The sequence below is a fragment of the Canis aureus genome, chromosome 16, assembly GCF_053574225.1.
Source record: "Canis aureus isolate CA01 chromosome 16, VMU_Caureus_v.1.0, whole genome shotgun sequence".
Taxonomy (NCBI): domain Eukaryota; kingdom Metazoa; phylum Chordata; class Mammalia; order Carnivora; family Canidae; genus Canis; species Canis aureus.
In genome coordinates, this window is record NC_135626.1 from 25850840 (window position 1) to 25875120 (window position 24281).

General features: G+C 47.0%; 2 protein-coding genes across 25 annotated transcripts in view; one reads left to right on the top strand and one right to left on the bottom strand.

Annotated features, from left to right (window-relative positions):
• BCAS3 (BCAS3 microtubule associated cell migration factor) overlaps positions 1-24281 on the top strand; it is a 591271-nt gene that overhangs the window by 545251 nt on the left and 21739 nt on the right. For 6 of the 8 annotated variants that reach the window (XM_077852358.1, XM_077852357.1, XM_077852362.1 and 3 more), the window contains one exon: positions 22569-22736. The exons of 1 other annotated variant lie outside the window; for it this stretch is intronic. In XM_077852358.1, the coding sequence (XP_077708484.1) occupies positions 22569-22736 (168 nt within the window). Of the gene's footprint in view, positions 1-22568; positions 22742-24281 lie in introns of those variants that run through there. One more of the 8 variants, XR_013354264.1, reaches the window with a different exon arrangement.
• LOC144286196 (uncharacterized) overlaps positions 1-24281 on the bottom strand; it is a 99756-nt gene that overhangs the window by 46257 nt on the left and 29218 nt on the right. For 7 of the 17 annotated variants that reach the window (XR_013354268.1, XR_013354270.1, XR_013354267.1 and 4 more), the window contains 3 exons: positions 17057-17127; positions 14787-14896; positions 3404-3553 (listed from right to left, as the gene is read on the bottom strand). Coding sequence is in view for 4 of the 17 variants with exons in the window: in XM_077852367.1 (XP_077708493.1) it covers positions 3404-3553; positions 14787-14815 (179 nt within the window). In the remaining 13 variants the exon portion in view is untranslated. Of the gene's footprint in view, positions 1-3403; positions 3572-11872; positions 13191-13880; positions 14587-14786; positions 14897-17056; positions 17128-24281 lie in introns of those variants that run through there. The other 10 variants (XR_013354275.1, XR_013354276.1, XM_077852368.1 and 7 more) reach the window with 6 other exon arrangements.

Below are 24281 nucleotides of genomic sequence, written 5' to 3' on the forward strand. Positions count from 1 at the left end.
AGAAGTACTGGTTGAGGAAGTGTACACAGAAGTTTGTGCCAAACAACTGGATGTCAAGATAACCAACATCCCACTGCCACTCCTCTACCAGATCTGAGTGTGATCAAATGTCTCTCCCGACAGTTCCCGTCTCAGTATTATCCTCCAGGAACTTGTGATTATCCTCTAAGTCAAAAAGGCAGCTTAATTCTTCTGAAAACCATGCCAGTTGGGCATTTTGCCTAGAATGAGCAAAGCAAATCTGTGGCAATGTTCTTTGCTCGGTTGAGCTCTATAGCTTCCATGAGGCACCCTCTCTGTTTGCCCTTCCCCCCCATCTCCTCCCCCCTTCTCCCATCCAACTTTCTCTTCCTGCCACAAAGTCCAGTGCTTTGTTTGGTGCCTGCTGGGGAAGTCAGCCCATTCCAGCAGGACTGGAGGCATGGCTGGATGCAGGCTTGGGTCTAGTTAGCCAGATAAAATCTGAGTGCCAAGAAAGTCCTGGGTGAGCTGAGTTAAGACGGGTGAATGTCCATAATAAGATCAGAGAGCAGAAGACTAGAGCCAGGAGTCTGAACAGCAGGCCGAGGGTGCAGGCCAGAGCAGCACCCTCTGTGTGGGTGCAACCGAGTCTGAGAGTCTCATTGGAAGCTATGAGGAGCTGGAGCACACAAGCCCTCGTTACTTAGAGGAACCTGAGTTCACCTGCCTGCATCATCCTGTGACGTCAAGTCCCCTTGGTCTTTAAGAGCCACCTCTTACCAGTTGCTTCTACTTTATCAGAGACATTGGCCTCTTCATCTAGGACCTTGTGCTGAGAGTTGGGGCCACTGCATCGTGAAACCTGTAGCAGTTGACTCTGGGTCTTTTTGTCAGGACTGGTTCCCTCTCAGACCTGGCTTCATCTTCACTGGGACTTTCTTTCTTCTGTGTGGTGTTCTGTCCACATCTAAAACCCTTGATTTTTTTGGGATCAGTATAGAGATATTAGAGAAGGTAGGTCCTGAGCTTTGAGGATACTATAGAGAGCAAGACAGATGATATCTCTGCCTTCCTGGGGCTTCTGTTCTAGAAGAGGAAACAGACACACTAGCAATATTCATGTACCTTGATGAGGTAGGTTCAGGGGGCTCTGCTATGAGAGCACATAACAGGGGCACCTGGCCTTATCTAGGGAGGGCACCCCAGAAGTTCTGTTTAAGCTGCCATCAAGGGATGAGCAAGACGAAGATGTAAAGGTCCAGAGGTGAAAGGGAGCATGGTCCACTGGGAGAAACAGAAGGAAGTTCCTTAAGTTTAATGCAAGGCACAGGGAGGGAGGGGGAGAAATGAACCTGGATGAGCGAGCAGAGGCCAGGTCATCAAGAGGCCTGGCAACCATGACGCAGAGTGGAGGCGTCACTCTCGCACCTTTCTGCCACTTTGGACAGGTATTTGTTGGCTCCTGGTATGACTCTGAAATAGATACATATACACATGCATGCACACAAGCCAATCTCATAGGAAAACCGACTGCCCTATCCCTTCTCATTTGGAGGCAGTACAAAGTCATCTGGATTAAAAGTCATCTGCTTGGGCATGGGCTCAATCACCTGCTGTAATCATCTTTTTCTTCCACCTTAGCATGCCATTCAACCTCACACAGCACCAGCTATCTGACAAAGAATAGAAGTGACAAGGGCAAAATAAAAAACCCTCCAGAATGTATTCAGTGAGAAAGTAAAGGCGGGAAGAGCAGTTCTCTTGTTCCCAGCCAACACCCCTTGCCTGCTTTCTCTTATCAGGGGAGACTCCACTATTCGTATGCCTGACTGGCTGGCTGGGTGATTCTTCAGGGGCTGTGTTCTGTGCTTGTCACTCCTACACTGGTCGCTTTTAAGATGCGTGGACTTCTGAATCTTTAAAAGAAAGAACTAAAAAGGAAATCCCGAAGGCAGTTAGTTGGCAGGTCATCTGCTACGAATGAGAGAGAGGGTTGTGACAGGTTTAGGGAGTTTGAGAAGATGAGGAAATACAGGAGGGAACTGACCAGGAATGAATGGGGGGAAAAGGCTAAAGAGCAGGGAGGGCCTGGCTGGTAAATTTGTCATGGTGCCAGTGGAGGCAAGTGTGAGATTTTCTCCAACACAGCCCAGCCACCCAGGAACCGGAGCAGAGGAATCAGGTGGCTGGATGGTGGATGGATCATCCTGGATGTGTCTGGAAAAGCAGAGAAGGCAGGTTGATTGGGGAACAGTAATGGTGGGGTGAGGGGCAGGGTGGTTGGTTGAGGGTGTTATTGGACCGGACCCATGGGCCTGAACACTGGGATGGACAGTGAAAATGTGTCACCAGGAGGGACCCAGTAGATCAGGATGATAGGGAAGGGCTCCAGGGACTAGCAGGCTCAATGAGGTGGAAAAGCATCATTAGGAAGAAGAAGGAAGTGAGGGAGATAGACACATAGGAAGTTTCATAATCAAGATGTGGAATTTCTTGCTTCAAATACTAGAAGAAGCAATTGCAAGACCCAGGTGAGTGAGTTTCAGGAATGAAAGTGAAGTCATTGGTGTGTGGAGGTCAGTGAATTGTGAGACCAGGGGTGTTGGTTTGGTCATGCACCTGAGCATCACACTTTCTCAACATTTAGCTGGAGTTATTGTTGCTTAGAATGTGACATTGGTGTCATGCCATAATCTTCTTTGAAATCAGTGAAAAGGATGAGGAGCAATGTTCTGGACAGCTTCTATGAGTTCTGAGCTTCTCTCCTGATTGATAAGATAATTCCTTTGGAAGAAGTGATGGAATTCATAAAGAACATTTATATTCTCTTGTAGAAGAAAGTACTTCCTTTTACTGTCAGCTTATTTCAGCATGATTGAAAAATCAGAGAGAAAACTTTTTTTTTTTTAATTTTAAGCCTGGAAGAAAAATACTATCTGAGATATCTAAAATCCTGGCCCAAGGGTCCAGCTCTGTGGCCTGACACGAAGTCTCTTTATACCTCAGCTTTTTTGTGAAACAGAAGAACTTCACCGAGTCATGATGATGGCCAACAGGATAGTAGTGGATATAAGCATTTACTGTGTCAGATACTGCTGAGTACATTCGTTTAAGCTTTAATATTCTTTATTAGTCCCATTTTATTTATTTTTTTGTCTTTCAAGGGCTCTCTCTGTCCCACAGATATTTATTTATTTTTTTTGTTGGAGTTCAATTTGCCAACATATAACATATCACCCAGTGCTCATCCCGTCAAGTGCTCCCCTCAGTGTAATAGTCCCATTTTAAAGAGGTATTCATTGAACCAGGAGAGGTAACTAACTTGCCTAACATTATGCAACTATTAAGTGACAAAATAAGAATCCTAAAGCCTGAACCTTTAACCATCTCCTTACTGTGCATTAAGGCTCTGTGAATAAAAAAAATATGGCAAAACACTCACAGCACCAAGCTGAGGGGATCTAGCAGAGGAACTGTTCCCCGCCCAGGAGACTCCAAGGAAGGCTTTGTGGAGGAGCTCGAGCATGGGTTGAGTCTTGAGTCAGCAGTATAAGGCAGCTTGTCATGGGAGTTGACACTTCTCTCTGTTGGTCTGAAATACATCAGCACACTGTTTTTTTTTCTATGTATCCTGTTTTGCCCCTTGGGCCACAAAAATAAATACATAAGTCTATTCCTTTTTCCATAAAATTGCACTTCAAAGAATTGAGTACTAGAATCTCAGCTCTCTTAATCTCTTCCCCAGGTGTGGCAACTTCAGTTTTTTCCTTCTCTTCTTTCCTTCCTGCTAAGTGCCAAGAGCTGAAGCAATATGCTGTGAGCTTGGAATACAGAGATTTAAAAAAAAAAAAAGGCAGCACCAGATGCTGGCTGCCTTCAGAATTTACAGTGTAGTGAGAAAGGTAGACTAGAAAATACTTTTTGCAGTTGGTCCCCTTTACCAAAATTCCCAGAACCTAGCACAGCACAGCACAGTAGCTGAACCATAATAGACACCCAGTGTGTTTGTTGTTGAGTTGACTACACGAGGATGCTCTGTGGAAGGTTAGCCAGAGTGTTGTGGGGAGCCTGTTAGAAGACCTAAGTCAGACTGAGAAGGAGACTGGTAGACTCCTCCAGCTGATCTAAGTCTTCACGGATAAATAGGACTTAGCCAGGGAAGAAGAACATTCTGGATAGAGGGAGCAGCAGATTCAGAGGCACAGGGGTAAAGTACAAGGTAGGGGCATGGTATGCAGAGTCTGGAGAGCTGGCCAGGGCCAGATGATAGACGGTGGTGCTAAGAAGATTGGGCTTTATCCTGAGGATAGATGAGGAAAATTTTCAGATTTGCATTGTATAAAAAGTCAATCTGGTGGGACTCAGAATAACTAAGTGAAGGGAAGCTATAAGGGAAGCTATATTAAGGGACAGAAAGACCATTATAAAGATCGTTGGAGGGGTGCCTGGGTGGCTCAGTGGTTGAGCATCTGCTTTTGACTCAGATCATGATCCTAGGGCGCTGGGAGCAGGGCCCTCCTCACAGGGAGCCTGCTTCTTCCTCTCTCTGTGTGTTTCTCATGAATAAATAAATAGTCTTCAAAAAAGAAAAAAAGATAGTTGGAGTAATCCCAGTGGGAACTGATGAAGGCCTAAGCTCAGTAGCTGTGAAGTAGGGAATAAATTTGACAGGGCTTAGGAAGTAATCAATAGGACTTCCTGCTCCATAGGGTGAGGAAAGGGGAGAGTCTGGATGGACCACTGAAAAAGGTAGTGTTCCCGTTCACTTAGGTAGCGAATAGAGAAGGAAGGAGTTTCAGAGAAGTGAGGCAACGAATTTGTTTCAGACATAAGGCATTGGAGGTGCCTATGGAATATGTTTGGTCTAACACAAATGGATTCAGAGGCCAGGAGACAACTGGGCCAGAAGTGCAGCTACAGAAGTCAGTAGCATGTCAGTAGTTTTAACTATGAGAGTGGCTGAGATGGGGCAGCCCAGGTGGCTCAGCAGTTTAAGCGCCACCTTCAGCCCAGGATGTGATCCTAGAGACCTGGGATCAAGTCTCACGTCGGGCTCCCTGCACGGAGCCTGCTTCTCCCTCTGCCTGTGCCTGTGCCTCTCTCTCTCTGTGTCTCTCATGAATAAATAAATAAAATCTTAAAAAAAAAAAAGAGAGAGAGAGAGAGAGAGTGGCTGTGGCTGAGCTGACGCAGGGAAAGTATGCAGAGACAGAAGAGGGTTAAGAGTGGAACCCTTAGAAGCACAACAATTTGAGGAACAGAAGGAACAAAGCTAGTCCTTGGGAGAGGCTGAGGGGTGGCCAGGGAGGGAGGAGGAAAACCAAAGGAAGCTAAGGAAGGATGGGGAGTAGTCAGCAACTTGCCAGTAAGATCAGCTTTCCTTTGTAGCATCTGAGTTGCCCGAGGGGACCACATGGTTATGGCTGAGCTATCAGGATCGCAGGAGGACAGTCACATGCTTTTTCCATTAGGCTGGATTTGAGGACCTGCTGCTCTAGAGCAGTGATTCCCCAAATTCCCACGTTAAGAATCAGAAACGCCACATTGGATTATTATGGAAAAGGGCCTGAGAATCTGTTTATTCAGTAGGCACCCTGGGTGATTCTTCCCATTAGGAAAATCTGAGAATGAGGCTACAGACCAGAGGTTGTTCAGTAATAACCTGGGAGCTCTTTCCAACTACACAGACTGCACCCCACCCTCCCACCGTACACATGGATGGATTCCATCTAAGGTTCAAGAGAATCCCCATCCTTTGAGCCCTTGTTTCTGTGGCATTCCTCAGATGTGTCTCCACTTAGAAGTGGAAGTGCTAACCCATTAATCTAAAAGAAAGTTTCTGAGCAACTGTCTGAGTAGTCAGGAATCCAATGGAAATCCTGCATTTAGACAGATCACTGGTCTAGTGCTGCTTCTCTGAAAGCTATTGGACTAGAGCATCCTCACTGCCCTCTGGTGTAGACAATCTGATTGCCCACTCCATTTTGTGGAATAATGGGCCTAAATGTGATCCAGCATTAAAAAAAAAAAAAAAAAAAAAAAATACCGCCATATGTTAAAAAGCTATTAAAGAAGTTTGGAAAGAGGCACCATCTGTGGACAAAGAAGACATTTTTAGGTCATTGACAAGGCCAGAGCTAGCTCTATTTGTTTATATGTTTGAAACCTAACACTGCTCATTGTCCTTCACAATGAAGTTCTTGAAGTATGTTTAATACAGCTATTCTCAGAATCAGTTTTGTAAAGGCTTTGTCTCTACTAAAGGTATTTTAGGGGCGCCTGGGTGGCTCAGTGGTTGAGCGTCTGCCTTTGGCTCAGGTCATGATCCTGGGGTCCTGGGATCAAGTCTTGCATCAGGTTCCCCACAGGGAGCCTGCTTCTCCCTCTGCCTGTGTCTCTGCCTCTCTGCCTCTCTGCCTCTCTCTCTCTCTCTCTCTCTCTCTCATGAGTAAATAACTAAAGTCTTTTTTTTTTTAAGATTTTTAATAAATGAAGGTATTTTATTAGGCATAGAAGTGGTTCAGAGGGATCCCTGGGTGGAGCAGCGGTTTAGTGCCTGCCTTTGGCCCAGGGCGCGATCCTGGAGACCCGGGATCAAGTCCCACGTCAGGCTCCCGGTGCATGGAGCCTGCTTCTCCCTCTGCCTGTGTCTCTGCCTCTCTCTCTCTCTCTGTGTGACTATCATAAATAAATAAAAAAACTAAAAAAAAAAAAAAAAAAAAAAAAAAAAAAAGAAGTGGTTCAGAGCGTCTGTGCCCCTTGTGTGAAATTGCAAATCTATGAAATTCAAACATTGTCATTAATGAATAGTCAGAATAAATAATCTTTCCTAAGCAATTGATCTTGGGACATTATCTTTCCAGGGTAAATAGAGATATTAATTATACTTACTTTAGGAGGGAGAAGGTACCTACTGAGTAGAACACTAAGGAGTGTGGCTCCGAGGAGCCTAGGGACTCCTTCTTTTTGGAGTTATTTTAGAATGAGAGATTTAAGGGTAGTGCTGTCTGGAGATAAGGTGTCTAGGAAATGCCTTTATGCACTCCTTTTCAGACCCATGATACTCACTTCAGATCAAAATATAGCAAAGTTTTGTTCTTCATTCATTCAACAAACATTTATTAGGCACCTTTTTTAAAATGTTTTATTTTTTTCCTTAAGAGAACGAGTACGGGGATCCCTGGGTTGCTCAGTGGTTTGGCGCCTGCCTTCGGCCCAGGGCGTAATCCTGGAGTCCCGGGACCAAGTCCCACATCGGGCTTCCTGCAAGGAGCCTGCTTCTCCCTCTGCTGTGTCTCTGCCTCTCTCTGTGTGTCTCTCGTAAATAAATAAATAAATAAATAAATAAATAAATAAATAAATAAATATTTTTAAAAAAAAGAGAGAGAGAGAAAGAGTACGAGCAGGGGGAGGGGCAGAGGAGGAGGGAGAGGGTCAAGCACTCTGCACAGAGCATGGGACCTGACACAGGGCTCCATCCCACGACCCCGAGACTATGACCCCAGCTGAAATCAAGAGTCAGACGTTCAACCAACTGTGCTACCCAGGCGTCCATATTAGGCACTTATTATGTGGCAAGATCTGTACTGCCTTAGGCTCTTGGGTGCTTAGATATCTATGGAACATCAGAATAACTTCAGGGTGAGCTCTGTTGGACCCTGGAGGGCAGCAGTTAAGCGTCTTGTGCAGTATTAAAGCTCCAGAGAAGACATGATTGGTAACTTCACCTTCTCATTTTAGGATTGAGCGGTGTACTGACCTGTTTGGACATTCTCATACCTCCAGAAGCCAGATGGCTTAGACATTATCCTATCCTTCAGTGTCAAAGGGTCTAGAGGGAAGCAGTGAGAGCACCAATACAAAGCCATCTGGCTTCCGAGGGTAAAATCAATACTTTACATACCTGTTACACATCATAGTTTTCAAGGCTCTATCATGTATACTATCATTTGAATCTTAGCATAATTTTGAGGATTATGAATAGCTAGCAATAATAATAACTAGCATTCTTATTGTTTTAAATATTTATTTATTTTTACAGAGAAAGAAGCATGGGTGGGAGGGGCAGAGGGAGAGGGAGAGAGAATCTCAAGCAGGCTCCCTACTGAGGTCAGAGCCAGACGTGGGGCTCAATCCCACAACCCTGAGATCACCACCTGAGCCGAAACCTAGAGTTGGACACTTAGTGTTATTATTATTCTTTTACAGTGCAGAAAACTGAGGTGCCAGGAAGTGACTCACTAGAACATACCAGCACCAGAACTAGCACTCAGTTTCCCATTCTTAATCAAATGCTCTTACTCTGAACAGAAAACTCAGTGACCTTATAACCACCCCATCTGTCTAAGAGATCTGCCCCCCACCCTCATCTCACAATGGTCTTTAAAATAAGATATAAGAAGGTCCTAAATGAAGGGAAGATTTTGCAGATAGATGCGGAGTCCAGGCAGCTAGCTGCTGTAGGGTGAGAAGGAGGAGGGATGGTTCACCCAGTAAATAGGGTGCCACCACCCACTTTGGATCTTGACAGCAGGAAAGTCACTTCCTACATTTGAAGATCATAGAGCTCTTGTCTGGGCCTCTTTACTTTAAAGGAAAGTCCAGTCCAGGAAGGGTTAATGACTTGCCCAGGAGAGTTTTGGTGAATTTGCAAGTTCATTTTGAACTATTCAGTAGGTGTTTCTACAACAAATACACTTGGTTTTTATTTACTTTTTTTTTTTAACAGTCTGAAGGATGTGATAAAGCTCTTCTAGTAGCTTTTCAATCTGAAAGGCATTTCTAAAACTCAAATGAAGCACAATGAGAAATTCTTCTCTTCAGCTGTTAGCCCTAACTCAAGGTTGGATGACAGGTTCGTGTCTGTCTGAGAAAGTAACATGAGGTTTCCAGGCCCCCTCCTAGGGGCCCCTTGGCGCCTTGGCTTTTCTCACCTCTCTCCTTATGGATGACTCTGATCTTTCTCCGAATCCATTATGTACCATAGATCCAAAGATAAAGAGCTGGGTTTCTCCACACACACACACACACACACACATACAAACTTTCACTCTGGGCTGCGCTTTGCATGAGTGTAGCAGAAACAAAAGATGTTGCTTCCTCCTCATGGGAGAGATTGGCCCTTCTTACACAGGGAGGGGCAGAGGAGCTCTCCTGGCCCTTTGGAACTTGAGTCTCAGCTAGGGAAATGAATAGCATCCTGACTGGCCTCAGTGGAGTAGAAGTGGGGGAAAGGGTGGGGGAGCCCTGGCCGCAAGCTCCTGCCATGGCTTAGGAATCACTTTTATCCAGAGGCGCCAGACTTGGCACCCAGGGAGTCCAGTGAGTGGAGGGAAAATCATAACCAGCTTACCCCGGTTATTTGGGCATCTCTGCACTTCCTAATGAAGGGGGCATTTCACAAGGCGTGTGCAGGTCCTCTCCACAGGTAAGCAGGGATGTCCTGGCCCCTCCTACAGGCGGTGGGGCCTCCGGGTGGGGGGCAGGGCAGAGATAGCTGAGCCCCAGCCTACCCCTGGGCAGCTGTGCCAGGGAGCCCCCAGATGCTCCGCACCCCCACTTGGCTCCTCCACAGTAGCAGGAGGTCTCAACTTCTCTGTTTGCTTTAATAGAGTGTTAACCCCAGGCCCTAGAACTTGTGTTAACACTTAACACAAGGCTGGAACTGAGGGGAGAGGCTAAGGGCCTGGCAGCTGAGAGCAGTTTGAGAGTTTGAACTTGTGGGGAGGTAGGGAGGGTGGGAGAAAGGCAAGGCCCACAGCAGTTGAATGTCAGCTGGATTAAGCGAGTCCAGGACTGCTTTGCAAGCCCAAGACCATCCGTTCCAGCTTCTGTCACAGGCAGAGCCCCATCCTCTTTCTGGGCCTCAGTTTCCTGGTCTTTAAATGGGTAGATAGAGCCAAATATACTCCAAGGGACCCGGGACAGGGCAAGGGGAGTGTGGTGTGACCCTAGTGGGCACATGAGCGCCCCCCTCCCCGCCCCCATCCCCAGCCCCTGGGGGTGTGATTGAAATGCATATTCTGCTTCATGAAGCCTGAGGCGGGGCCTGTAGGAGGCTACAGTTGTCCCAGGCTTCCTGGTGATGCTGCTGTGCTGGCCACTGGCTTGGAGTAGCAAAGGAGTAGCATGCAGGATTGGGTTCTCCAAACTCATCTTTGCCCCTCACATAACTCCCTGCACTTAACTTCCTTGGCCGTGAAATGGGGACCAGTACAGGGAAGGGTTGCCTTGCCATCCTCCCCAGGGGGTGCTCTGAGGGTGAAGGGAGTGAAAGCATCTTCTAACGGGTAAAGCAGCATGCAGTGTGAGGGATTATTGTCATTGTTAAGATTTCAACACCTCACTGCCCGCCCCCCCTGGTACATTCCTGCAGCTTCTCCACTTTTCCCTACATCCTCCCTGGTTTCCATGCCTGGGCTGATGATGAGTCAGTGTGACCAGCCAGGGCTGAACAAACACTCGGACATGTTGAGGCAGGAAATGACAATTCCCAGGCTCCCCTACTGTTTCAGGTGTGGAACAAACCATGGACACACCTTGAGCGATAAAGTCCAGTGATACTGGGTTGAACCCCACCCCTCACCCCAACCCCCTTCGGCTGCAAAACCAGGAAATAAGGCCAAAAGTCAAGGAAGTCCCCATAGGACCCGAGGCCTAAGCAAGCACTAGTTAGGTTTTCAGCAAGGTAAGTCACCAGTCTACCCTGTGATCCCATTTCGGCGCCCACCTCAGGCTGCCATGATATCTTTGTAGTGTCGGTTGTTCCCTAAGGACTTTCACAGATGGTTCCACAACCACCTTGGGAGGCAAGAAATTGAGGTGACAGTCAACTATACTTCAATAAAAGGAGGAAAAGAAACTAGAGTGACCAAGGCAAGTCATTTACCCATCGAGAACCTCGGGGACCCTCATCTATAGAATGGAATCGGCAGTATCTGTCTTACCCATGGTATACATTTCTGTGGTCTCAGTCAAAAGGAAATAATTATATGAAAATAGGCACCGATTCTGTGAGGTATTATTAGTCTTCATGAGGGACCCTCCACTTCAGTAGATACTACCGACTGCCTCTAGTGAGGAACATCCTTGCCTTCGTGTCTGTAGTCAGACCCCTCCCCTATTGTGGAATGTCCTCCACCCACGTCAAACCGCCATGACTGATGGAAACTGTCCCCAACTACCCCAGCTTCGGTGGGTGTCCCCCATTGTCCAAACAGTGCTGTTTCTCATCTTGCCCTTCTCAGGCCCTGAGGCCAAGTCCTTCCTGAACAACTTTGTTGTAAGGGCCTGGAAAGTAGGGATCCTGTTATATAATATACCCTGTGTCAGAATGGCAGGCCAGGCACAAATCTTTATCCCAAGACCCCTGCGGCTGAAAATCTGGTTCAGGTTTGCCCCGTGGAGTGAGAGCTTATGGGTTTTGATGGCAGAGAGAAGTGGAAGGCTGACCACACACTACAAATAGAAATGCCTCTTGCCCAAGCTGGGAGCACCGTTTGAAAGCCCACATGGTTAGGTGACTACCAAAATAACAAAACCAAAACTTGGCAGGGTATCAAACCAGTCAACTCCATGACCTGCAGGCACATCCAGGGCTCTCCTTCAGCCCAGAGTGGGTTCCTCCCACCTTTCCCACAGCTATTGCCTTGGGGGCTGAGAGGAGCAAATGGCAGTAGGAACCATTTTGCCCACTCTTGTCTCCCTGGCCTTTGAAATTCCTGAGGCCAGCAGGGGCCCAGGCCTGCAAAGTTGGGCCTCCAGACACGTCAGCCAGCCCAGGAAGCAGAGAAGTCTCATCTGAGGAAATACAGATCCTCAGGGAAGATCAAAAATAACCCAAAAGGACAAACCATGCATGTCTGTGTGTATATTGAGTTTCACATCTGAGGTCCAGTCTTGATAAATCTGATGATTTTGAAACATCTTCTTTAATTAATAAAAACAGAAGACTTCTTAGCCCCAGGTTTCAGACATCAAAGTTCTCCTCAGTTGAGAGCCTGAAATTTGGCTTATTTGTGGAGTACTGAAATCTCTTTTAAGACAAACACGGGATTTGGAATGGGTTGTTTGTTCTGCCTCTGTCCTGCCTCCTATCCCCTATTGCCAAACTGCAAGAACCACTTAAAAATTCTGAAATAGGAAGGCTAAACTGCAAACCCCTTTACTGGTAGTGTAGCCATAGTTTCAAGATGAAAAATCAGCATGGATTTTAGTGGGTAAAGTGTAGGCTTTGGACTGAGAATCAGAATCTTGACCGTACTCTTGGCATCAACATCTTGAACAAAATTTTCCTTTTCCCAGCCTTACTGTCTTGATCTGTAAAATGGGAATGTTAGCACCAACCTCATAGACTTGTTGGGGTAATTTCAGTGAGGTAATAGATGTAAAGTGACGATGCCTGGCACAAAATAAACAATAAATGTTGTTAGTTCTCTTGCCTTCTCGGATACCTGATCTGATCACAGGGCTAATTATTTGAGAGCAGGACTGTTCTAGAAAATCCAAATTGTGTGCTTACTTGTGTTTAGAGATACATTTCCCGAAGTTTCTCCATTCAAGGAGATGTTAGGATAAAAAGAAGATGTTAGGTTTCTGAGGATATAGTTTGTCTTGTGTATATTCTGAGCCTTACCATCGGAATCCTATAACAGAGTGCCAGGTGTAAATTTTCTCTCTACCCTCAGAAGCAGGGAGAACATTTTCATTGCAATCTAGCTGTAAAATGATTCTCCTCTTCCCACTTGGAGGGATAGAAATCTTGATGGTGTCTGTTTTAAAGGAGAGGAGGAAAAGGTCTCTGAGATCCTGTCTGGGAAATGCCAGTGTCAGCCTGACTTGGAAAGCTCTTCTGTTTGAGGCACCTCCCGGTCTGCTCTGAGCATGGAGCCAGTTGAAATTCTCCTTACTAGGCCCTGCCGTGATGACTGATCTCCTGGCCTCCCAGGCAAAAGGCAGGGGCCTGGCTCAACGACCTCCTAATGATGTGTGAGGGGCTCCGACATTCCTTGAGAACCATGAAAGGGTGTCTCCTAGCAAGTTGTGTCCTGTTTATCGAAAGGGTGAGGGCTGGGGTGGCAGGGCAGTACAGAGATGACAGGTAAAGGGACTTGATTTAAAAGTAGACTCCTTCCAGAGTTGCTCTTCTGGTCCTTTCTGATCTGATGTATGAAACCTGTACAGAGGTAGAATTGTTTCTGCCGTTTTCACACACAGGTTGGTGCACATTCCTGATACAAATTAAAAGGAAATATGTCAGATGTACACAGGGATGAGTCAACATCACGTGCAGCCAGCCGTGGACACTGGGAGAGGAGTCAGATGCGGGCCATGGAGCTGCAGGCTCACCTGCCCCCAGCTGTGTCAAAACCAAGCACAGGGGAGGCACCACAGTAGCAGGCCCTCCCACAAATGCTCCTCAGGGGGCTACTGTCTGCGTCCCAGCGCACATGTTTCTGGCATGGGACATTTTTTCTCTCTTAGCCTTTTCTTCATGTTTCTTTATGTGTTTTATACTGATTGCCAAAGTTACAGGAAACATAGAAAGGTATAAAGTAACAGAAGAGTCCCCAATAACCCAACTACCCAGAAGCAACCATGATGAACACTTTGTCGTGAATTTTTAAAAATTTTTGTTGTTCTATGCTTCCTTTACATTGCTCGGTAATACTAACTATCCGATCTTGTTTTGCTTCTCTTGTTTAGCATTATATCTTAAAGAATTTCCCCTATTATAAACATTATCTTTCATGACTCCCTAATAGTGTACTGCAAGAAGGAAGTATCATTTATCTAACAAATGCCCTATTTTAAGACATTGTTAACATGGCAAGGAGCATCTTAATGCGTGAAGGCTTGTTGGCATCTTATTTACTTGGGCTCGATTTCTGGAGGTGGACTCCTAGATCCATAGTTGGGCATTGTTTTAAAGCTTTTATTTATTTAAGGGAGAGGCAGAGACATAGGCAGAGCGAGAAGCAGGCTTCCTGTGGGGAGCCTGATGCAGTACTTGATCCCAGGACCCCAGGATCATGACCTGAGCTAAAGGCAGACGCTCAGCCACTGAGCCACCGTGGTGTGGGCATGTTTTTAAAAGGCTCTTAATACATAATGCCCTTCAGGTAGTTTATAACAATAATATTCCCTCCAGCAACAGTCCATCTCATTTTATCCTTACCCATGTTGAGCATGATTCTGTTTATTTATTAAAGAATTTAGGAGCTGAAGCATCCCCTTCAGATGGAGTGAGATGGAGAGAGATCATGAGGATGGAAATGAGCTAAGAGCCACCTGCCCTGCCTCCTGTGCCCCCTGCAGGCATTCTCAGAGAAGTGAGGGATACACACCCACTTCTATACCATGAATCCCCATCGAGGGCTCTTGCTGTGGAACCACTCAGCTTTAATAATGGAGTTCCCCCACCAGTGTTTCTCATCTAGCACTTGTCTTCTGGCCTTGAGGTATCCCCAGGCTACTTTCTTCACTTTTTAAGCCTTCCACAGAATCCCAGTGCCCCTCTGAAGAGTTGCTCATGTAGTCCCATGGTGGTCCTCTGTATTAAGGTGGCCCTGTGTAGTTCCACATGGCACTCTTTCATGCGCCATCCGATCAGATGCTCACAACAACCTGGAAGGCAGGTACACATTTCCCTGTTTTATAAGCATATTCCTTTCCTAGGGCTGCCGTACCAAATTACCACAGCCCTGGTGACTTAAAACAACAGACTTGTATTCTCTCAGACTTCTGGAGGCCAGAAGTTCAAAGTTAAGGTGTCAGCAAGGTCACACTCCCTCCTTCAAAGGTTCTAGGGGAGACTCCTTCCTTACCTCTTCCAGCTTCTGGTGGCTCCTGGCATTCTTCATCTTGTCACAGCACAAGTCCAGTCTCCGCCTCTGTCTTCACATGGCCATCTTTCTGCTCTATGATCTCCTCCTTTCTGTCGTAAGGGTACCAGTCACTGGATTTAGCACTCACCCTAGCTCTAGGATAGTCTCATCTTAGATCCTTACTCTCTGCAAAGACCCTATTTGCAGATAAGGTCACATTCTGAGGTGGGCATATTTGAGGAGAATTGTGATTCAAACCACTACAACAGGTAAGCAAACCAAGGTCCAAAGAGGTTAAATGACTTTCCCAATGTCATATAGTGAGAAAATAGCAGGAGATGGCATTTGAACCCAGGTCTTCTGCTTACCATATACCTTTAAGTAAGAAAAACAACAACAACAACAAAAGACACTAGTATGAATGCTTAATTATGTTTTCTGGTTCATGGAAAATGAAATGTGGTACCTTTTACCCTTGGATACATCAAACATCATTTTACCATTTCTGTTAGTTTGGCCAGTATGATGAATACCTTCTGTGGGAGCCACTCATTTACTGTCCATGTAGTAAGTGGGGGAAATTCAGAGTGGCCAGGAAAGTTAGTGGGAGAAGTCCAATTACAACCTACGTATCTTGAGTTGTGATCTGTATCCTCTTCTTTAAAGTGTGAGTTGTGATCATACATTGCACTTGTGAAAGCAGTGGCCAAAACAACTACTCTGTTAAATTGTAAAGAAATCTCAGTGTCCCATTTACTATTGAACTCTGCTTCTCTAGCTTAGGACTCCTTGATATATTGGCCACACAGGAAGGTCTGTTCACAGACCTACGATGAATGATGAATAATCCCTTCCCAGCAGTGGCCACAAGGGCCTGTGAGAACAGATGTGCACAACATCATCACATCTGGCACATCAAGATCTCCTGGCTTGCCAACATTAGCAAAGGCATTTCTCTACGGCTGCTACCTTTCCTTTTTCTTGCTGAATTTACTTCTGAACTGGAGTAGCAAATCCTTTTTTTTTTTTAATGTTTTATATATTTAAGTAATCTGTAAAGCCAACAAGGGGCTCAAACTCACAACCCTGCGATCAAGAGTTACATGCTCTTCCAACTAAGCCAGCCAGGTACCCGATTGGTGTAGCAAATTCTCTTAAAATGCCCTAACCCCAGGGCACCTGGGTGACTCAGTCAGTTGAGCATCCGACTCTTGATTTCAGCTCCTGAACTCTTGAGTTCAGGCCTTGCATTGGGCTCCATGCTGGGCATGGAACCTACTTTAAAAAATTAATTATTTAATGTAATGTAATATAATTTAAAAAATTAAAATGACCTAACCCCAAAACCCAAACCCTACAGCCAAATGGATCAATATAGGATAAATGTGGTTTGGTGACGATTAGATAATCTGAATCATAAAAGATTGCCAAGGTTTAGGCCCCTTTGCTGTATACCATGTCTGTGGCTGTGGGAGCATGGTTACCTTGCAAACCACTCTAAAGGATTGAGGGGGACAGACAGGGTCCTCCTATTCTCTCACCTTCCCACAGTGAACCAATGCACTACGTGATGACAGTTAGTCATCACGTAGTGCATATTGACAGTGAAATATGCCTGCAGCCACACCCAGTTGCCAGGTAAAGCTAAGCTGCACCCAGTTGTCCTCAGCCTGTGCTTATCTGAACCAGCCTGTAATGCAGAGAGGAGCTCTCCCTCACAGTACCAGTCTCAGGCTCTGTTCAGTGAGCTAGTTTGGGGAACAGGCAAAGAGGCTCTCCAGTGATTGTTTTCATCCTGCCTGGAATCATCTCTTGGTTACTGTGGACATCATTACTGTCATGAGCTCTCACCCAGAAGGGCTCATGTTGAACGGCGAGTTTTGCTCCTGCTCCCTGGCCTTGCTGGTGGCTGGAAATCTGATCAACAGGCTCTCATCAAAGTCCAAATCCTGGGCTAAACCTAACTGATGACAGGGAAGGCTGTGCCAGGGTGTCCTAAATAGCTAGGGTGTGATTAGACACTATCAGCTTAGAGGAACACCCCACCTCCCTTGGGGCCCCCTTCTCCCCTCAGGCTTCATTGCTCCTCAACAATGGTATACAAAAGACAGAGCACGTGTTCCCCTAGGCTCCCCAGGAGCTGTGGGCTTACCAGCTGTCACAGCATGTCTTTAATGGGTTTGTGAAACCCAAGAACCTGACCCATTTCTCCTCTGGGGAAAGGGTGTAACACAGGATGCGAGCTGGGAAGCAGGATTTGGGAAGCTCACCTGTATGAGACTGGCTTTCTGTGCCATCCCAGGCAAATTGTTTGGTTCTTTCAATTCCCAAGGTCTCAAACCTAAAATAAATGCACAGAAAGCAGGAGAATGATATCGTGAAATTGTTTCCTGCTCATTTGTAACGTCCCTCCTTCCTCTTATTTAATTTTAGCTCCCTTTTCTGCCTACCTCCATCTCATTCGTCCCAATCCTGGACCTAGATGTTTAGGCTCTGGGATCCTACCCAAAAGGTATTGACTCCAAAGTGACTGTCACATTTTTTTAGATGGTCCTAATCAGCTGATAAGCAAGCATAATTTGAGTAAGCATGATGCACAAAGTTCTGTACTTATTATAGACTTAATGGATTATGGAGAAATCCATGCCCTCAAGGAGCTTCTAAAGAAGGTTGGAGAGCAGATCATGAGAATCACATAAGGCATAATGGGAATGACACCATGGAACTGATCTAATTAACCTAGGATCCAAAGATGGGCTTCAGAGGCATACAGAATCATAATCACTTTATGTTTTATGAAATTCCTTACATAATTTTATGTATTCAAACATACATTTTTCAAGCAAGTTCATAGTCATAGCTTTCATCAGCTTCACCCGGAAGGTTAAGAACCTGCCATGCAAACAGAATCTATGGAACAGCTCTCATTATAACTCAGGTAGTCACTCAAGGTTTCACTGAGCAGGTGAGACTTAAACCGAATCTTAGAAAATGCTGTGCAGAGAATAGCAAGGTGATAGGCAGCCCTAAAGGAAGGGCTTCCTGGGAGGCATCAGAGCAGAACTATCACACCTAAACCCATGCCCTTAAATTACCCCACCTTTCTCCCTCAGCCTCAGCAAAATACAGGTCTGTAACATGGTGACAATTGCTGCTTCCAAGAGATTTGTGAAGGACCATGAACCTTTTTTATTTTTTTCTCACTATGTATCCCTATACCTCAGTGCCATGCTTGACTCATATCATAGTGGACATTAATCAATATTTGATGAATGTGTGAGTTAACTGAAATATTAAACATGGGGGGGCTTTGCAAACAGCAGAGCATTGCTTCAGCAAAAGATCTTTGTTGCTAAGTATGTGTATTTTGTGCTTTGCAAACAGCCTGCACTGTCTTCTCCCCCTTAAAACTGACCCTTTCTCCCATAATGGGACTCAGAGGGCCAGCTCATCTGATGGAGTGTCTCTGGGCTGACCTAATGAATGAAAGCCGGGCCGACAATGCTGACAAGATGCGCAGTTGCCTAAGAGCACAGAGGTGACCTCACTCTCAAGGGGCTTGGCCTGTTAACCCCTGCCCTTGGTAACACATATATGTACCTGCAGCTCTCTCTCACTCTAGGACTAGGGTAGTCCATGAGCTCCTTGGCTATCTTCGTCTACACTGGCAGGGATGGAAGGGAAATATAAAGAAGGGGGCACTGCAGGGATTCCTTCTAGCACAATAAGCAGGATCACTAATTCTAGCCTCTCTGTGACTTCTCAGGACAGTAGAGAAGATGCAGTGCCCCTCTGCTGGACACTTCTTATAGCCCTAGCCTCCTACCCACAACATTGTAGCAATGCCCATGTTAAGAGAAAATAGACCAGGGCACTTGGGCGGCTCAGTGGTTGAGCATCTGCCTTTGGCTCAGATCGTGATCCCGAGGTCCCATGATTGAGTCTACATCAGGCTTCCCACAGGGAGCCTGCTTCTCCTCTGCCTATGTCTCTGCCTCTCTCTGTGTCTCTCGTGATAAATAAATAAATAATCTTTAAAAAAAAAAAAAAAAAACAGACAGAGAACAGATTAGATCTTCCATCCATGCATTTTCCCTCCTATGCACCTTCAAACAGACAGGATGACTCATCAGCATTACCATATACTCCAAGAAAGCTGGGCTGGTTGGGAGTGGGAAAAGTTTTTAAAAAGTATCGGTTGAAGGTAACAAGAGTCTTTCAGAACAAGTTAGGAAAGATAGAGGTGATTTCTCCACATAACAGTTCTCCATTGGAAGGGAGGGAAAAATAAAATAAGATGAAATCCAAGGAGACAAATCATAAGAGACTCTTAACTCTAGGAATCAGACTGAAGGATGCGGGAGGAGAGGTGAGGGTTGGGGGATGGGGTAACCAGGTGATGGGCATTGAGGAGGGCACATGATGTGATAAGCACTGAGCATTAGATGCAACTGATGAATCACTGAACTCTACCCCTGAAACTAATAATACACTGTATGTTAATTGAATTTAAAATTTTAAAAAGCAACAGCTCTCGGGGCACCTGGGTGGCTCAGCCGGTTAAGCGTCTGCCTATGGCTCAGGTCATGATCCCAGGGTCCTGGGATCGAGCCCCAGGTCGGGCTCCCTGCTCAGTGGGAAGCCTGCTTCTCCCTCTCCCTCTGTCATCCATTCTCCCTGCTTTCTGTCTCTCTCACATAAATAATTAAATAAAATCTTAAATAAACAAAACAAAACAAAACACAGCTCTCCACTGCAGATGCAACTGAGAGAAGCAGTATGTAAACTGATAGAATGAACTCCAGGCTAAGAATGAGGGCCTGTGTTCCGGATCTGCCACTGAGACAATCTCTCTGAGCTTCCAGATCCTCTCCCATAATAATTGAGTAGTTCCTGCACTACCTCTCAGGATGTGGTGATTGTCAAGACGTATGATGATGCCTCCAGTCGAATAAAGTTGTCCATCTTTGTATTAACACATACATAAGCACAGCTCTGACATGCAGAGCACTTAGTGCCAGGGGATTGTGCATTTATCGAATGCAATTTCACAACAACCCTGTAGGATTGTGTTGTTTTTCCATTTTTATGGATGCGGAACCAGAGGCTCAGAAAGGTAAAGAAACTGCCAGGACACGCACAGTTAATATGTATTTAGAGCCTACATTTCAGTCCAGATCTATTTCCATTCTCCACCACCTCCTGACTCTCCTCTCCTGTATGCTATTGTTTTGTCCCTAACATATACATGCTCCTCTGGCCTTTACCATCTGTCATAGACCAGGCCCACCCTTTTACCTGAACCCTTCTTGTCAGAACATCTTGCAGGCCGATTTTATTTTTCCTCTTGGCCCTGCTATCTGCTCACCTGCCCTGACCTCTAAGAACGGCGTGTACTAATACCAGCTGAGCACCTTGTAGAGGCAGGCATACTGCTCTTGTGGAATGACAAAAAGTAAGGGCATCCCCGTTCTCAAGACAAGCTCTGAGCCGTGTCTGTCTGTAAGAAAGCTGCCACCACAGCCCTGAGGGTACAGGGAGGAGGAGTGTCCGTGTCTCATTCCTGATTCCCTCATCTGGAAGTCACTAGATATGCATGTCCCAGGCAGACCCTTCAGAGACACAGTGATGCTATAGCTCTCAATCTTGTCAGTTACAAGGAGGCAGCACTAGAGGACAATGCAGGCTCCTGGCAGGAACCTTGCTTAATCTTTCCTTCCTTCGAGGCAGGGTGATTAGTTCTACTTCAGAGACAGAAAAAGGACATAGAGGGACTTGCCTAATATCACCTACTGAGTGGGTAGTGGAATCAAAAGCTTAGTTAGCTATGTCATTCATCCCTGTGTGTCTGTCCTTAGGGACTGGGCACCTTTAAGTTGTTGCTAATGCTGGTCTAGTGGTGGCTCTGGGCTTGGCACTGCCAAGGCCTGGCTGCCCAGTTCAGGCCCTCGGCGGTCCGACACCCAGAGCACCCCACCTCCACCACCAGTGCCTGGCTCCCCAGATCCATCCTGACCCTACTTGATGAAGAGGGAAGGTGGTATCAGGTAGCTCCCCATTCCTGGGTCCTACCTGATGACCTGATTCCCAGCACCCCAGTCTTAAGGGGGCCTCTTCCTGGGGAGATACATTTATAGATGTTGCCCATCCTCCCAGCACCAGGAATCTACCCTGCAATTAGGCGAGAGATAAATCAAAGCCAAACTTGGCTGATGACATTCAGGAGCCAGTGGTGACCCTTGCCACACATATAAATCCCAGCAGGCCAGCCAAGGGCCTTTGTCTGGTCAGAAGAGCTCAGGATTATCTGGCCCTCTTTGCTGATGTATGGAGTCACCGGCTGTCGGAGTGTTTACTAACGGTTATCACCTCGATGCTTTGGCCATTATCAGAGGCAGGGCCGCCTGCCGGGGCTGGGGCTCGCACCCTCTCTATTACCACCTGTCATTGGCAGAGAGTGTGTGCTGACGCTGCCCAGTCCTGACTGCCTAGGAAAGATAGTTTCTGACGGCTGATCAAAGAGGAGAAGCAAGGCCTGATAAAAAGTGTGTGTTGTGCGTACTTTTAACTTTAGGAAACATTGGCATTTGCATTTTTCCCCCATCTTCTTGGTGCTGGCAGGAACCAAGCCCAATAAATGCAGAGGATTCAGTTACCTAATCACTGGGAAAATGGTATGTGCTTAAAGCAACAGAGCATGATGATAATCTCCTTCCAAGAGAGAGTAGACGAAATAAGCTTTCACAGAAGACTTGCTGTATAATAGAGTAGAATAATTTAAATTTAGACTTTGAAGTGATCTTGCATGTAAAATCTCATCTTGGCACTGGGCAGAGCACCATGTACTTTCTGGAATTGGAGCGCAGCTTTGGGTTAAGGAAGAATTTTTGCTGAAGATTCTATCACACAACTCTGTTGCTAGCATCCCCTACCCACCCCACCCCCGGCCCCGCCTTGCCCATCTGTCCTTGGGCAGCTACGAGATCGCATGCGGTAGAGTACGATGAGCTCCAGATTGAAGCATCATCAGGTGATCTGAGTTCCTAAACCCGGTCTGTCACAAACTTGCTTTTGGATCTTGGGCCATTACTTTTCTGAGCCTCAAATGTAAAATGAGGAGGTTTGGTACAGGTTATGGGTTATAGTAGGTTGAAAACTTTTTTAAGGAACATCTGGGTGGCTCAGCAGTCGAGCATCTGCCTTCAGCTCAGCTCATGATCCCGGGATCCTGGGATCAAGTCCCACATCAGGCTCTCCATGGGGAGCCTGCTTCTCCCTCTGCCTGTGTCTCTGCCTCTGTGTGTGTGTGTCTCTCATGAATAAATAAATAATCTTTAAAAAAAAAAAAAAAGAAAGAAAGAAAACTTTTTAAAAATTTTAAGCCATGTAGCCCCTTTTCAAAATGAACCATTAGGGGAAGCCCTGTTGTATCAAGCAAAGAAAAGTAGAGGTGTTTTGGTTGAACTCGGCAGGGAGGTTCTCTGCCCTTGGCCTGCCTCTGAAGCAGTCCCTTGAAGACTTCGGAGGAACCTGTAACCCTGAGGAAATGTTTTAGAAACCACTAGCCCAATGACGTGGAGTTCTTTTTCTGAAAATCTACTCTGTCCGAGCCAGGTAGCAGCGCGAGCTGCGTCATCGTGCCCTCCACGCGTGTTTCCTGGTGTTCTCTCCCCGCCGGCCTGTAGGAGAGCTCGCGGGGACCCTGGGCCGGGAGGGGAGCTGGCGCCGGGGAGGCGGAACAACAACACAGACTCAGCGTCAGGTATCCCGTGTGTGCCCCAGGTACCTTTGACCGGAGCGTGACCCTGCTGGAGGTGTGCGGGAGCTGGCCCGAGGGCTTTGGGCTACGGCACATGTCCTCCATGGAGCACACGGAGGAAGGCCTGCGGGAGCGGCTCGCCGATGCCATGGCCGAGTCGCCGAGCCGGGACGTTGTGGGATCCGGAACAGGTAAAGGTGGCATCACCCTTCCAGCCTGACGTGGTCGTGACTGGCACCCTCTCTGGCAGGAGAGGGTGCGTGTTGTAACCATTTGTTTCTTTAGTTAACATTCTGCTTGCCATTGTTTTGGAAGTCTCTGGTATTGGGAGAGCCCTGTGTAAAGGAGCGCACTGGATCCCAGTGACCCCTCCTACATGAGATAATGCATGCAGAGGTGCTGGGTAAACACACCTGAATTGTATATGTGGCTCCCGGAAGGACTCCTTCTCCAAGGGAAGGAACAACCTTGGAGTCCCTGGGTTCTCAACAGCCCTGAGGCTCTGACTGTGAGGGCGGCACACCTTCTGTCATGCTTGAGGCTTTATAGATTAGCAAGTATCAGTGGGGCCTGCTGGCCTGGACGGAGCAAGCATGAAGCAGGCAGGGCTGGTTTGGGGCCCCAGACTGCTTTTTCTTAGGCTACCTCTGCCCTTGAACTCTTGCCTATGAGAGGGGCCAGCAGCTGGAGCCTGGGGGAAGCTTCTCGAATCAGAAGACGGCCTTAGAAGATGGGCAAGCCCTGTCCCAGCAAGCAGACATACATGTGCATGTGTGCACGCGTGCACACACACGTACACTGGTGTGTACATGCATATATGGACACATGCGCGCACACACACATATACAGCATGCGGTTAGGAAAGACCACAGTTCTTCCATACAGCATGTCTCCTTTTTGCCAAAGCACCTCCTCATTCTAGATATCTATGCAGCTACTGCGTGTCCTAGCCCAGCTTTTAGGACCGAGAAAGCTTGCCCAGCAGGCCTCTTTCCCACTTCCTGAGGTCAATGGGAACTTCCTCCTGGGTCAAGCGGATCATGGTGGTGGGCCCTCCCACTCCTGCTTGCCCAAGGCCTCTCAAGACTATTACTCCCTACCGTGAATGTTCCCACCCCCTCCTCCACAGGCCTACCTGGGAAGAGGATCCCAGGGAGGAGGAACTCACAACTTAGGGCAGGAAGCAAGATTTAGGAGAGGCAAGCATGTTTGGCAGGGATTGAAGGGCCTGACGTCATGACACTTCGGTCTCACTGCCGTGTGGATCCTGCCCATCCCTTAGATAGTTGGCAGTTAAGCCTTTCCCTCTCATCCCAGTTCTCTCGTTCCTGCAGTGGAGGAGAGAGACATAACACTCTCGTGTCCACCTCCACAGCACCCGCTTCATGCCCGTCCACAGTACTGGCACAGTCATGGGCAAATGGACAGAATGGATTCAAGAAGGGGAGAGGAGGAGTTTGCCTGGAGATAGAGAAGTGCCTTACCAGGCCACAGGAGACAGCGGCTCTGAGGGCCAGCCCCTTTCCACACCCTCTCCTTCCCTGGAAAGAGAGGAAGTGTGGATCTTGGAAGTGGCAGCAAGCCATGTCCTGTTGCCTCACGTGCATACAGGTGCAGACACGGGCACACCACCCCTCTACCCCATCATCCAGCCATCCGGCTCGTGGATGGTAGCCCATCATGCCATTGTTCTACCCGCACCCAGAGATGAGGCGCGGCTCTGCCACTTACAGGGG